This window comes from Rutidosis leptorrhynchoides, chromosome 10, assembly GCF_046630445.1.
Source record: "Rutidosis leptorrhynchoides isolate AG116_Rl617_1_P2 chromosome 10, CSIRO_AGI_Rlap_v1, whole genome shotgun sequence".
NCBI lineage: Eukaryota > Viridiplantae > Streptophyta > Magnoliopsida > Asterales > Asteraceae > Rutidosis > Rutidosis leptorrhynchoides.
The window spans coordinates 87805930-87822280 of record NC_092342.1 but is presented as its reverse complement, the minus strand read 5'-3'; the positions used below and the strand labels follow the sequence as shown (position 1 = coordinate 87822280).

Sequence of the window (16351 nt, the reverse complement as noted above, 5' to 3'; positions counted from 1 at the left end):
AAAACTTGTAAAAACTATATGATGACATATATATGGATATATATATAGTTAACATGATACTATGATAAGTAAATATATCATTAAGTATATTAACAATGAACTACATATGTAAAAACAAGACTACTAACTTAATGATTTTTAAACGAGACATATATGTAATGATTATCGTTGTAAAGACATTTAATGTATATATATCATATTAAGAGATATTCATACATGATAATATCATGATAATATAATAATTTAAAATCTCATTTGATATTATAAACATTGGGTTAACAACATTTAACAAGATCGTTAACCTAAAGGTTTCAAAACAACACTTACATGTAACGACTAACGATGACTTAACGACTCAGTTAAAATGTATATACATGTAGTGTTTTAATATGTATTTATACACTTTTAAAAGACTTCAATACACTTATCAAAATACTTCTACTTAACAAAAATGCTTACAATTACATCCTCGTTCAGTTTCATCAACAATTCTACTCGTATGCACCCGTATTCGTACTCGTACAATACACAGCTTTTAGATGTATGTACTATTGGTATATACACTCCAATGATCAGCTCTTAGCAGCCCATGTGAGTCACCTAACACATGTGGGAACCATCATTTGGCAACTAGCATGAAATATCTCATAAAATTACAAAAATATGAGTAATCATTCATGACTTATTTACATGAAAACAAAATTACATATCCTTTATATCTAATCCATACACCAACGACCAAAAACACCTACAAACACTTTCATTCTTCAATTTTCTTCATCTAATTGATCTCTCTCAAGTTCTATCTTCAAGTTCTAAGTGTTCTTCATAAATTCCAAAAGTTCTAGTTTCATAAAATCAAGAATACTTTCAAGTTTGCTAGCTCACTTCCAATCTTGTAAGGTGATCATCCAACCTCAAGAAATCTTTGTTTCTTACAGTAGGTTATCATTCTAATACAAGGTAATAATCATATTCAAACTTTTGTTCAATTTTTATAACTATAACAATCTTATTTCAAGTGATGATCTTACTTGAACTTGTTTTCGTGTCATGATTCTGCTTCAAGAACTTCGAGCCATCCAAGGATCCATTGAAGCTAGATCCATTTTTCTCTTTTCCAGTAGGTTTATCCAAGGAACTTAAGGTAGTAATGATGTTCATAACATCATTCGATTCATACATATAAAGCTATCTTATTCGAAGGTTTAAACTTGTAATCACTAGAACATAGTTTAGTTAATTCTAAACTTGTTCGCAAACAAAAGTTAATCCTTCAAACTTGACTTTTAAAATCAACTAAACACATGTTCTATATCTATATGATATGCTAACTTAATGATTTAAAACCTGGAAACACGAAAAACACCGTAAAACCGGATTTACGCCGTCGAAGTAACACCGCGGGCTGTTTTGGGTTAGTTAATTATAAACTATGATAAACTTTGATTTAAAAGTTGTTATTCTGAGAAAATGATTTTTATTATGAACATGAAACTATATCGAAAAATTATGATTAAACTCAAAGTGGAAGTATGTTTTCTAAAATGGTCATCTAGACGTCGTTCTTTCGACTGAAATGACTACCTTTACAAAAACGACTTGTAACTTATTTTTCCGACTATAAACCTATACTTTTTCTATTTAGATTCATAAAATAGAGTTCAATATGAAACCATAGCAATTTGATTCACTCAAAATGGATTTAAAATGAAGAAGTTATGGGTAAAACAAGATTGGATAATTTTTCTCATTTTAGCTACGTGAAAATTGGTAACAAATCTATTCCAACCATAACTTAATCAACTTGTATTGTATATTATGTAATCTTGAGATACCATAGACACGTATACAATGTTTCGACCTATCATGTCGACACATCTATATATATTTCGGAACAACCATAGACACTCTATATGTGAATGTTGGAGTTAGCTATACAGGGTTGAGGTTGATTCCAAAATATATATAGTTTGAGTTGTGATCAATACTGAGATACGTATACACTGGGTCGTGGATTGATTCAAGATAATATTTATCGATTTATTTCTGTACATCTAACTGTGGACAACTAGTTGTAGGTTACTAACGAGGACAGCTGACTTAATAAACTTAAAACATCAAAATATATTAAAAGTGTTGCAAATATATTTTGAACATACTTTGATATATATGTATATATTGTTATAGGTTTGTGAATCAACCAGTGGCCAAGTCTTACTTTCCGACGAAGTAAAAATCTGTGAAAGTGAGTTATAGTCCCACTTTTAAAATCTAATATTTTTGGGATGAGAATACATGCAGGTTTTATAAATGATTTACAAAATAGACACAAGTACGTGAAACTACATTCTATGTTTGAATTATTGAAATCGAATATGCCCCTTTTTATTAAGTCTGGTAATCTAAGAATTAGGGAACAGACACCCTAATTGACGCGAATCCTAAAGATAGATCTATCGGGCCCAACAAGCCCCATCCAAAGTACCGGATGCTTTAGTACTTCGAAATTTATATCATATCCGAAGGGTGTCCCGGAATGATGGGGATATTCTTATATATGCATCTTGTTAATGTCGGTTACTAGGTGTTCACCATATGAATGATTTTTATCTCTATGTATGGGATGTGTATTGAAATATGAAATCTTGTGGTCTATTATTATGATTTGATATATATAGGTTAAACCTATAACTCACCAACATTTTTGTTGACGTTTTAAGCATGTTTATTCTCAGGTGATTATTAAGAGCTTCCGCTGTCGCATACTTAAATAAGGACGAGATTTGGAGTCCATGCTTGTATGATATTGTGTAAAAACTGCATTCAAGAAACTTATTTTGTTGTAACATATTTGTATTGTAAACCATTATGTAATGGTCGTGTGTAAACAGGATATTTTAGATTATCATTATTTGATAATCTACGTAAAGCTTTTTAAACCTTTATTGATGAAATAAAGGTTATGGTTTGTTTTAAAATGAATGCAGTCTTTGAAAAACGTCTCATATAGAGGTCAAAACCTCACAACGAAATCAATTAATATGGAACGTTTTTAATCAATAAGAACGGGACATTTCAGTTGGTATCCGAGCGTTGGTCTTAGAGAACCAGAATTTTGCATTAGTGTGTCTTATCGAGTTTGTTAGGATGCAATAGTGAGTCTGGACTTCGACCGTGTTTACCTGAAAAATGATTGCTTAACAAATTTTGTTGGAAACTATATATTTTTAACATGTGAATATTATGTGATATATTAATCTCTTAACGCGTTTGGTATTATGTGATAGATGTCTACCTCTAGAACAAGTCCCATTGACTCACCTAATAATAATGAAGAGTCAAATGTAAATTGGAATGATTCGTGGACTGATTCACAAGTTCCCGAAGAGGAACCGGAAGAAGAGTCGGAACCGGAAGAAGAATCGGAACCGGAAGAAGAATCGGAACCGGATGAAGAAATAGAACCGGTGGGGGAAATAATAAAACGGTTAAGTAAAAGAAAATCCTCAACCAACCGACCAAGGTTAATTATGGTCAATGGTGTTTCCGCCAAGGAAGCAAAATATTGGGAGGATTACCAATTCTCCGATGAATCGGATTCCGACGAGAATTCCGATGATGTTATAAAATTACCCCAACTGAATTTAAAAAGGCAAAAGAAAATAATAAGGGAAAGGGCATAAAAATAGAGAAATCTAATTCCAACCCCGATGAACTTTATATGTATCGTCAACCCCCGAAGTCCTTAAGTTGTAACAATGACCCGGGAACCTCTAAAACACCAGGTTTTTCTAAACCAATGTGGATAACGACGGCTCGTATTAGGGGAACATCATATATCCCTAGAAACTTGGCAAAACGAACCAAAACCGAAGAAGAAGAAACAAGCGAGTCGGAATAAGATAGTTGTATTCGTGTGGTGTAATATATGTAATATAGTGTGCTTATGCTTTATGATATATGTAAAAATTGCTTGTATTAATAAGTATTTTTTTTTATGAATCTAACTCTTGTCTATTTTACAGTATAAAAACACAAAATGGATAGACAACCCAATATTTTAAGAGACCTACCCGGAGACATGATTGATGAAATCTTGTCTAGAGTCGGTCAGAATTCTTCGGCACAACTATTTAAGGCGAGATCAGTTTGTAAGACATTCGAAGAACGTTCCAAGAATGCCTTGGTTTATAAAAGGCTTTCGTTCGAAAGATGGGGGATATCACATTGGGAAATCCATAAGTTACGATGTGTTTACTTTGACGCATATATTGCGGGGAACCCAAATGCTATTTTACGCAATGGGTTAAGAAATTATTTTGACTCAATATATCCGAATATTGGACTTCGTGATTTAGAAAAAGCGGCTAACATGCAACATAAAGAAGCATGTTATGCTTACGGATTAGTAATGTTCGCTTCTCACCAAAGTGAGAACAAGAACATCGGGCTACAACTATTAAACAAAACGTTCCCACAAGTGACGGAGTCGGTAATTGGGGTAAGAAATGAGGTTTTTAGATTGTTACGGGACTGTTGGACATTACGTAACCCTCGTCCCTTTGACGACGTTACAACACGCTGTCTTATCAATGGCCATAACGGTTATGTTCCACAAGACCAAGGATGGGAAGTAATCCTAGTAAAACCAGAATGCATGACTTGTTTTTGGACGTATGAATTACGTGTCTTTATTGCCTTTGTTGAACGACTTGTGTACTAGCTAGAATTATCTTCACAACCATCTTGTATCAAATTTATTGTGTGCTATATTTCATGCTATATGTAAAATAAGCGGTATTGTAAGTTTGTAAAATATTGTGTAAAAGTTTGAACGCGAAATATTATTATAATCAGTTTTTCATATAGAATTGTAGTAGTTGAATTGTATATTAGCTACTAAGTATGAACTTAACGGGTAGGTACTACCCGAATTTAAACTTATAAAACGCTAATATGAAGAAAAAGCTTTTATAAATGAGTTCATATTATGCTACGAAATACTATTAACTACTCTTAATATTCTGTATGATTAACTTGTTCCATTTAACTATTTTGAAGGAAATGGCACCGACTACTCGACACACTGTGAATATGAATGAAGAGGAATTCCGTACTTTTCTAGCTTCAAACATAGCCGCAGTACAGGCTGCGCTACATACCAACAATAACCTTGGATCTAGCAGTACAGGAAATCGTGTAGGATGCACCTACAAAGAATTCACTGCCTGCAAACCTTTGGAATTTGATGGAACCGAAGGACCGATCGGATTGAAACGGTGGACCGAGAAGGTCGAATCGGTGTTTGCCATAAGTAAGTGTACTGAAGAGGACAAAGTGAAGTACGCTACGCATACCTTCACAAGTTCTGCGTTAACATGGTGGAATACCTATCTAGAGTAAGTGGGACAAGATGATGCGTACGCACTACCGTGGTCAGCATTCAAGCACTTGATGAACGAGAAGTACCGTCCCAGAACTGAGGTCAATAAGCTCAAGACAGAACTTAGAGGGTTACGAACCCAAGGATTTGATATTACCACGTACGAAAGACGATTCACAGAATTGTGCCTATTGTGTCCGGGAGCATTCGAAGATGAGGAAGAGAAGATCGACGCGTTTGTGAAAGGATTACCGGAAAGAATCCAAGAAGATATAAGTTCACACGAGCCCGCCTCCATACAACAGGCATGTAGAATGGATCACAAACTAGTGAACCAGATTGAAGAAAGAATTAAAGAACAGACTGCTGAAGAGGCCAATGTGAAGCAAGTCAAAAGAAAGTGGGAGGAAAATGGTGATAAGAATCACCAATACAACAACAACAGCAATTATAACAATAATCGCAACAACTATCCTAACAATCGCAACATCAATCGCAACTACAACAAACGGCCCAACAACAACAACAACAACAACAGCAACCACAACAATCATCTTAACAACAATAATAACCGCAACAACAACAACAATCAGAAGCAGCTATGCCAAAGGTGTGAAAAGTATCACTCGGGGTTCTGCACCAAATTTTGCAACAAGTGTAAAAGAAATGGTCATAGCGCGGCGAAGTGTGATGTCTACGGACCAGGGGTTAACAGAACGAAAGGAACAAATGGTGTCGGAACGAGTAATGGCGGAGCAAGTAGTGTCGGAGCAAGTTATGCCAATGTAGTTTGTTATAAATGTGGAAAACCGGGCCACATTATTAGAAATTGCCCGAACCAGGAGAACACGAATGGACAAGGCCGCGGAAGAGTTTTCAATATTAATGCGGCAGAGGCACAGGAAGACCCAGAGCTTGTTACGGGTACGTTTCTTATTGACAATAAATCTGCTTACGTTTTATTTGATTCGGGTGCGGATAGAAGCTATATGAGTAGAGATTTTTGTGCAAAATTAAGTTGTCCATTGACGCCTTTGGATAGTAAATTTTTACTCGAATTAGCAAATGGTAAATTAATTTCAGCAGATAATATATGTCGGAATCGAGAAATTAAACTGGTTAGCGAAACATTTAAGATTGATTTGATACCAGTAGAGTTAGGGAGTTTTGATGTGATAATCGGTATGGACTGGTTGAAAGAAGTGAAAGCCGAGATCGTTTGTTACAAAAATGCAATTCGCATTATACGAGAAAAAGGTAAACCCTTAATGGTGTACGGAGAAAAGGGCAACACGAAGCTACATCTTATTAGTAATTTGAAGGCACAAAAACTAATAAGAAAAGGTTGCTATGCTGTTCTAGTACACGTCGAGAAAGTACAAACTGAAGAAAAGAGCATCAATGATGTTCCCATTGCAAAAGAATTTCCCGATGTATTTCCGAAAGAATTACCGGGATTACCCCCACATCGATCCGTTGAATTTCAAATAGATCTTGTACCAGGAGCTGCACCAATAGCTCGTGCTCCTTACAGACTCGCACCCAGCGAGATGAAAGAACTGCAAAGCCAATTACAAGAACTTTTAGAGCGTGGTTTCATTAGACCAAGCACATCACCGTGGGGAGCTCCCGTTTTGTTTGTCAAGAAGAAAGATGGTACATTCAGGTTGTGTATCGACTACCGAGAGTTGAACAAACTTACCATCAAGAACCGCTACCCACTACCGAGAATTGACGACTTATTCGATCAACTACAAGGCTCGTCTGTTTATTCAAAGATTGACTTACGTTCCGGGTATCATCAAATGCGGGTGAAAGAAGATGATATTCCAAAGACTGCTTTCAGAACACGTTACGGTCATTACGAGTTTATGGTCATGCCGTTTGGTTTAACTAATGCACCAGCTGTGTTCATGGACCTTATGAACCGAGTGTGTGGACCATACCTTGACAAGTTTGTCATTGTTTTCATTGATGACATACTTATTTACTCAAAGAATGACCAAGAACACGGTGAACATTTGAGAAAGGTGTTAGAAGTATTGAGGAAGGAAGAATTGTACGCTAAGTTTTCAAAGTGCGCATTTTGGTTGGAAGAAGTTCAATTCCTCGGTCACATAGTGAACAAAGAAGGTATTAAGGTGGATCCGGCAAAGACAGAAACTGTTGAAAAGTGGGAAACCCCGAAAACTCCAAAACACATACGCCAGTTTTTAGGACTAGCTGGTTACTACAGAAGGTTCATCCAAGACTTTTCCAGAATAGCAAAACCCTTGACTGCATTAACGCATAAAGGGAAGAAATTTGAATGGAATGATGAACAAGAGAAAGCGTTTCAGTTATTGAAGAAAAAGCTAACTACGGCACCTATATTGTCATTGCCTGAAGGGAATGATGATTTTGTGATTTATTGTGATGCATCAAAGCAAGGTCTCGGTTGTGTATTAATGCAACGAACGAAGGTGATTGCTTATGCGTCTAGACAATTGAAGATTCACGAACAAAATTATACGACGCATGATTTGGAATTAGGCGCGGTTGTTTTTGCATTAAAGACTTGGAGGCACTACTTATATGGGGTCAAAAGTATTATATATACCGACCACAAAAGTCTTCAACACATATTTAATCAGAAACAACTGAATATGAGGCAGCGTAGGTGGATTGAATTGTTGAATGATTATGACTTTGAGATTCGTTACCACCCGGGGAAGGCAAATGTGGTAGCCGATGCCTTGAGCAGGAAGGACAGAGAACCCATTCGAGTAAAATCTATGAATATAATGATTCATAATAACATTACTACTCAAATAAAGGAGGCGCAACAAGGAGTTTTAAAAGAGGGAAATTTAAAGGATGAAATACCCAAAGGATCGGAGAAGCATCTTAATATTCGGGAAGACGGAACCCGGTATAGGGCTGAAAGGATTTGGGTACCAAAATTTGGAGATATGAGAGAAATGGTACTTAGAGAAGCTCATAAAACCAGATACTCAATACATCCTGGAACGGGGAAGATGTACAAGGATCTCAAGAAACATTTTTGGTGGCCGGGTATGAAAGCCGATGTTGCTAAATACGTAGGAGAATGTTTGACGTGTTCTAAGGTCAAAGCTGAGCATCAGAAACCATCAGGTCTACTTCAACAACCCGAAATCCCGGAATGGAAATGGGAAAACATTACCATGGATTTCATCACTAAATTGCCAAGGACTGCAAGTGGTTTTGATACTATTTGGGTAATAGTTGATCGTCTCACCAAATCAGCACACTTCCTACCAATAAGAGAAGATGACAAGATGGAGAAGTTAGCACGACTGTATTTGAAGGAAGTCGTCTCCAGACATGGAATACCAATCTCTATTATCTCTGATAGGGATGGCAGATTTATTTCAAGATTCTGGCAGACATTACAGCAAGCATTAGGAACTCGTCTAGACATGAGTACTGCCTATCATCCACAAACTGATGGGCAGAGTGAAAGGACGATACAAACGCTTGAAGACATGCTACGAGCATGTGTTATTGATTTCGGAAACAGTTGGGATCGACATCTACCGTTAGCAGAATTTTCCTACAACAACAGCTACCATTCAAGCATTGAGATGGCGCCGTTTGAAGCACTTTATGGTAGAAAGTGCAGGTCTCCAATTTGTTGGAGTGAAGTGGGGGATAGACAGATTACGGGTCCGGAGATTATACAAGAAACTACCGAGAAGATCATCCAAATTCAACAACGGTTGAAAACCGCCGAAAGTCGACAAAAGAGCTACGCTGACATTAAAAGAAAAGATATAGAATTTGAAATTGGAGAGATGGTCATGCTTAAAGTTGCACCATGGAAAGGCGTTGTTCGATTTGGTAAACGAGGGAAATTAAATCCAAGGTATATTGGACCATTCAAGATTATTGATCGTGTCGGACCAGTAGCTTACCGACTTGAGTTACCTCAACAACTCGCGGCTGTACATAACACTTTCCACGTCTCGAATTTGAAGAAATGTTTTGCTAAAGAAGATCTCACTATTCCGTTAGATGAAATCCAAATCAACGAAAAACTTCAATTCATCGAAGAACCCGTCGAAATAATGGATCGTGAGGTTAAAAGACTTAAGCAAAACAAGATACCAATTGTTAAGGTTCGATGGAATGCTCGTAGAGGACCCGAGTTCACCTGGGAGTGTGAAGATCAGATGAAGAAGAAATACCCGCATCTATTTCCAGAAGATTCGTCAACACCTTCAACAGCTTAAAATTTCGGGACGAAATTTATTTAACGGGTAGGTACTGTAGTGACCCGAACTTTTCCATGTTTATATATATTAATTGAGATTGATATTTACATGATTAAATGTTTCCAACATGTTAAGCAATCAAACTTGTTAAGACTTGATTAATTGAAATATGTTTCATATAGACAATTGACCACCCAAGTTGACCGGTGATTCACGAAGTTAAAACTTGTAAAAACTATATGATGACATATATATGGATATATATATAGTTAACATGATACTATGATAAGTAAATATATCATTAAGTATATTAACAATGAACTACATATGTAAAAACAAGACTACTAACTTAATGATTTTTAAACGAGACATATATGTAACGATTATCGTTGTAAAGACATTTAATGTATATATATCATATTAAGAGATATTCATACATGATAATATCATGATAATATAATAATTTAAAATCTCATTTGATATTATAAACATTGGGTTAACAACATTTAACAAGATCGTTAACCTAAAGGTTTCAAAACAACACTTACATGTAACGACTAACGATGACTTAACGACTCAGTTAAAATGTATATACATGTAGTGTTTTAATATGTATTTATACACTTTTGAAAGACTTAAATACACTTATCAAAATACTTCTACTTAACAAAAATGCTTACAATTACATCCTCGTTCAGTTTCATCAACAATTCTACTCGTATGCACCCGTATTCGTACTCGTACAATACACAGCTTTTAGATGTATGTACTATTGGTATATACACTCCAATGATCAGCTCTTAGCAGCCCCTGTGAGTCACCTAACACATGTGGGAACCATCATTTGGCAACTAGCATGAAATATCTCATAAAATTACAAAAATATGAGTAATCATTCATGACTTATTTACATGAAAACAAAATTACATATCCTTTATATCTAATCCATACACCAACGACCAAAAACACCTACAAACACTTTCATTCTTCAATTTTCTTCATCTAATTGATCTCTCTCAAGTTCTATCTTCAAGTTCTAAGTGTTCTTCATAAATTCCAAAAGTTCTAGTTTCATAAAATCAAGAATACTTTCAAGTTTGCTAGCTCACTTCCAATCTTGTAAGGTGATCATTCAACCTCAAGAAATCTTTGTTTCTTACAGTAGGTTATCATTCTAATATAAGGTAATAATCATATTCAAACTTTGGTTCAATTTTTATAACTATAACAATCTTATTTCAAGTGATGATCTTACTTGAACTTGTTTTCGTGTCATGATTCTGCTTCAAGAACTTCGAGCCATCCAAGGATCCATTGAAGCTAGATCCATTTTTCTCTTTTCCAGTAGGTTTATCCAAGGAACTTAAGGTAGTAATGATGTTCATAACATCATTCGATTCATACATATAAAGCTATCTTATTCGAAGGTTTAAACTTGTAATCACTAGAACATAGTTTAGTTAATTCTAAACTTGTTCGCAAACAAAAGTTAATCCTTCTAACTTGACTTTTAAAATCAACTAAACACATGTTCTATATCTATATGATATGCTAACTTAATGATTTAAAACCTGGAAACACGAAAAACACCGTAAAACCGGATTTACGCCGTCGTAGTAACACCGCGGGCTGTTTTGGGTTAGTTAATTAAAAACTATGATAAACTTTGATTTAAAAGTTGTTATTCTGAGAAAATGATTTTTATTATGAACATGAAACTATATCCAAAAATTATGATTAAACTCAAAGTGGAAGTATGTTTTCTAAAATGGTCATCTAGACGTCGTTCTTTCGACTGAAATGACTACCTTTCCAAAAACGACTTGTAACTTATTTTTCCGACTATAAACCTATACTTTTTCTATTTAGATTCATAAAATAGAGTTCAATATGAAACCATAGCAATTTGATTCACTCAAAACGGATTTAAAATGAAGAAGTTATGGGTAAAACAAGATTGGATAATTTTTCTCATTTTAGCTACGTGAAAATTGGTAACAAATCTATTCCAACCATAACTTAATCAACTTGTATTGTATATTATGTAATCTTGAGATACCATAGACACGTATACAATGTTTCGACCTATCATGTCGACACATCTATATATATTTCGGAACAACCATAGACACTCTATATGTGAATGTTGGAGTTAGCTATACAGGGTTGAGGTTGATTCCAAAATATATATAGTTTGAGTTGTGATCAATACTGAGATACGTATACACTGGGTCGTGGATTGATTCAAGATAATATTTATCGATTTATTTCTGTACATCTAACTGTGGACAACTAGTTGTAGGTTACTAACGAGGACAGCTGACTTAATAAACTTAAAACATCAAAATATATTAAAAGTGTTGCAAATATATTTTGAACATACTTTGATATATATGTATATATTGTTATAGGTTCGTGAATCAACCAGTGGCCAAGTCTTACTTCCCGACGAAGTAAAAATCTGTGAAAGTGAGTTATAGTCCCACTTTTAAAATCTAATATTTTTGGGATGAGAATACATGCAGGTTTTATAAATGATTTACAAAATAGACACAAGTACGTGAAACTACATTCTATGTTTGAATTATCGAAATCGAATATGCCCCTTTTTATTAAGTCTGGTAATCTAAGAATTAGGGAACAGACACCCTAATTGACGCGAATCCTAAAGATAGATCTATCGGGCCCAACAAGCCCCATCCAAAGTACCGGATGCTTTAGTACTTCGAAATTTATATCATATCCGAAGGGTGTCCCGGAATGATGGGGATATTCTTATATATGCATCTTGTTAATGTCGGTTACCAGGTGTTCACCATATGAATGATTTTTATCTCTATGTATGGGATGTGTATTGAAATATGAAATCTTGTGGTCTATTATTATGATTTGATATATATAGGTTAAACCTATAACTCACCAACATTTTTGTTGACGTTTTAAGCATGTTTATTCTCAGGTGATTATTAAGAGCTTCCGCTGTCGCATACTTAAATAAGGACGAGATTTGGAGTCCATGCTTGTATGATATTGTGTAAAAACTGCATTCAAGAAACTTATTTTGTTGTAACATATTTGTATTGTAAACCATTATGTAATGGTCGTGTGTAAACAGGATATTTTAGATTATCATTATTTGATAATCTACGTAAAGCTTTTTAAACCTTTATTGATGAAATAAAGGTTATGGTTTGTTTTAAAATGAATGCAGTCTTTGAAAAACGTCTCATATAGAGGTCAAAACCTCGCAACGAAATCAATTAATATGGAACGTTTTTAATCAATAAGAACGGGACATTTCAGTTAATATCAATCAAAACCCCCAATCAAACAAACTCTAGGACAATCGATAGTTGCAAATATTCGACTTACACCGCTATCTTGGGGCAAACTTGATAAGAATACTTACATTAAAGTGCTATAATAACCGAGTTCTAAGTGCTCGTTAGTTGTGTGTGCTTATTTATAGTGTTTGATTCATATATAAATTTAGAGGGTAAAAGATGTATATGCACAACATCAGTCATACTTTCTTGGTCGGGGAGCGGTTAGCTTAGTTGGGTATTTGGTTTAAAGTTTTGATTGTTCGATCCTTTCGTAGGGGTTTACCCTTACGAAGTTACTTTTCGTGTTTTATATATTATTTTTGTTTGGAAAACCATTTGTGTTTGCATTGTGATTGAAGGATAGGTCCCTTTGGGGTATGAAAACAAGGTCTCACAAGGATCAAGAGTTAACACATCCATTCTCCGACCCGAAAAAACACATGCACGGGGTTTATAATCGTAGAGAAGTAAGGGTATTAAGGAAAAATTTTGAAGCTTTGCCATTTTTTTAGAAGACATGGATCCTAACGGTCAACCGATTCTCAGTGAAGAGGGTAATCCAATCAACCACGGTCCACCGGTTAATCAAGAGTTATTGAATGATCCGAACGACACGCCGATATGGAATGCTAGATTAGTTCCACCAACAATGAATGCACCGGCTATTACAAAGCCACCAATCGAAGCAGAAAATTAGAAGATTGAGGGTAACTTCTTCACGTCGATCAAAGATACATACTTTCAAGGGATGATAGACGAAAATCCGTTCAAACACATCCAACACTTTAATGATCTTTGTGATATCTAAAGTACAAGGATGTCACCGATGACGCTTTTAAGTTAAGGGCATTCCCCTTTACACTTCAAGGGGAAGCAAAGATTTGGTTAAGGAGCTTACCATCCGATTCTATAAGAACTTTTCAAGATTTAACCAACGAGTTTATCAATCACTTCTTTCCACCGTCAAAAGTAGAACGACTTCGAATGGAGATTAATGGGTTCACCCAACGGGGTGATGAATCTTTGTATGATGCGTGGGTACGATTCAAGAAAATGTTAAGAGCTTGCCCACCGCACGGTTTGACGAAAAAGGAGTACATCAACACATTTTACCGGGGTTGCAATGCTTTGACGAAGCAATATCTTAATTCTTCATCCGGTGGGGTATTTATGTATAAATCACCAAATGCGGCCGAAATCTTATTGGAAGACATCTCGGTCAACACATACGAATGGGAAACTTCACCGCGAGATTTGACAAGGAAAAGTGTAGCACAAATTGAGAGTGATAATGGGCAAGTGACGCTTGCAAGCTCGAACAATCAATTTCAAACGTAAGGTAAAGAGTTGAAAAAGATTCAACAAACGATAGTCGCAATGCAAGTGGGTTGTCAACGATGCGAGGGTCCACATCTCACAAAGAATTGTCCTCAAATTACTCAATGCAATCATGTTGATCTAGATGACATTCCCATGAATTCGGATGCTCATGTGAACTACGTGAGTAATTAAAACAATCAACTGGGAGGAACATCGAACCAAGGCTACTACAATCCTAATAAAAAACAAGTGTCATTCAACACCCAAACCAATACACCACCCGGATTCATAAACCAAAACCGAAACCAAGGTTAAACTACAACCAAAACCAATACAACAACTTTCAATATCAAAACCAACAACCTTACAACAATCAACAACTTATAACAACCAAGCCAATTCGAATTATCAAAACAACCAAGGTTATATTCAACCATAAAATAACCAAGGTTACAATCAACAACCTCAACAAAACATTCAACAATCCCAACCTTCGAAAAGTTTAGAAGAACTCATGCAAAACTACATCAAGAAGGTAGAATCAACCGAAGCTTTCTTATCAAAAGAGAATGAACTTTTGAAGCAACAAATATGAAACCAACAAGCCTCATTCCAAAACCTTGAGAGCACCATTGGGAGACTTTCAAATCAAGTTGTCAAAAGAGCACAAGGAACTTTACCGTCAAACACTCAAGTTAACCCAAACAACAACAACATCAACAACAAAAACCAAAACAACAATAACACGAGAGTCATTCCTATTGAGAAGAACACTACCAACCCAACCCATAATCAAGCAAGTTCATCAAATTCAAACAATACTTATGCTCAAGTGAACTCGATTGATTCAACCGAAGAAGATCAAACCGAATATCCTCAAGTTTTCATGTTTGACGTTGAAGGGGACAAATTTGATTTCGATGAAGCGTTGGAAATTGATACGATACATTATGGGGTATTCAAGTTTTCGAAAGATTCGGACGATGCAATGTTTATTCCGTATCAAGTTAAAAGTGTAATGTCCATGGAGGCTTTCGAGTCGACATGCAAGGAACAAAAGGGTGAATTTGAGCGAATTAAATTGGGAAAGGTTGAGAAAGAGAAAAAGGTCGAAACTTTGTTGAATATAAAGGAGCAAACGAATGAGGTCGAGGTTCTTGCTACATCAACCGAGGAGAAAAACTAGACACCGGTCTCACATCCTCAACCATTACCTCCTACACATCTAAATGATGTGTATTGTAAGTCAACTTTAACCGATAATGAGAGCATTTATGTTAAACTCCCCTTGGCAGAGGTGCTTGAGAATATGCCCAACTATGGAAAATTTTTGAAGACACTTATGGCCAAAAAGGGAGATGTTGAACTAGCATCCACCGCTTTATTGAAAAAGCAGTGTGATGGGATTTTAAAGAAATGTAACCTACCACCAAAAATGGGTGATCCCGGACCTTTCCTTATCCCATGTAATGTGAACGGGTCGGAGCTGCTTACATCTTTAGCCGACTCGGGGGCAAGTATCAACTTCATGTCCTACTCCGTTTATAAAAGGTTAGGCCTAGGGGACCTTTCGCCCACTACAATGGGAGTGAAAATAATTGATCAATCAATTAGCTCTAGTGTTGGGATTGCCGAGGACTTAATTGTTAAGGTGGGGGATATGGAATTTCCAATTGATTTTGTCATTGTTGATATAAAGGAAGATCCGGTTGTACCCCTTGTTTTGGGAAGGCCATTTTTGGCAACTGCGAATTCTTTCTTTGACTTTAGAATCGGAAAACTGACTCTTAGGGATAAAGGGAAATGCATGAGAATACGAACCAAACGTGTTAAAGCACCATAAATACCGTTGACCATACGACAAGTTATTGCTAGTATGCAATGCATCACAAGCACAAAGCAAGTTGGTTACCAACTAAAGGTGGTGTGGGATTGACCAAGGGAACTCAAGGTAAACCCAAAGATCAAAATGACATTGTTGACAAGTCCCTGAGAAAATTATTTGGGCGGGTGCATCGGGCTTCATCCAAAAAGACGAACATTTGAGAAAACACCTAGTGTCAAACTTGTCAAAACGTGAAAAA

General features: G+C 35.8%; 1 protein-coding gene and 1 non-coding gene across 2 annotated transcripts; one reads left to right on the top strand and one right to left on the bottom strand.

Annotated features, from left to right (window-relative positions):
• Window positions 1-13922: 13922 nt before the first annotated feature.
• Window positions 13923-14029, bottom strand: LOC139873908 (small nucleolar RNA R71). Its single transcript, XR_011767618.1, has one exon. It is a non-coding gene; the product is annotated as a small nucleolar RNA R71 (small nucleolar RNA).
• A 1580-nt stretch (window positions 14030-15609) lies between these two features.
• LOC139870430 (uncharacterized) lies at window positions 15610-16110 on the top strand. Its single transcript, XM_071858241.1, has one exon. It carries the CDS (start codon window positions 15610-15612, stop codon window positions 16108-16110), a length of 501 nt encoding a protein of 166 aa, XP_071714342.1.
• The last annotated feature ends 241 nt before the right edge of the window (window positions 16111-16351 follow it).

Bases quoted from the DNA above. Each gene is read 5' to 3' on its own strand.
- LOC139870430 (XM_071858241.1), top strand. From the start codon at position 15,610: ATGGCCAAAAAGGGAGATGTTGAACTAGCATCCACCGCTTTATTGAAA.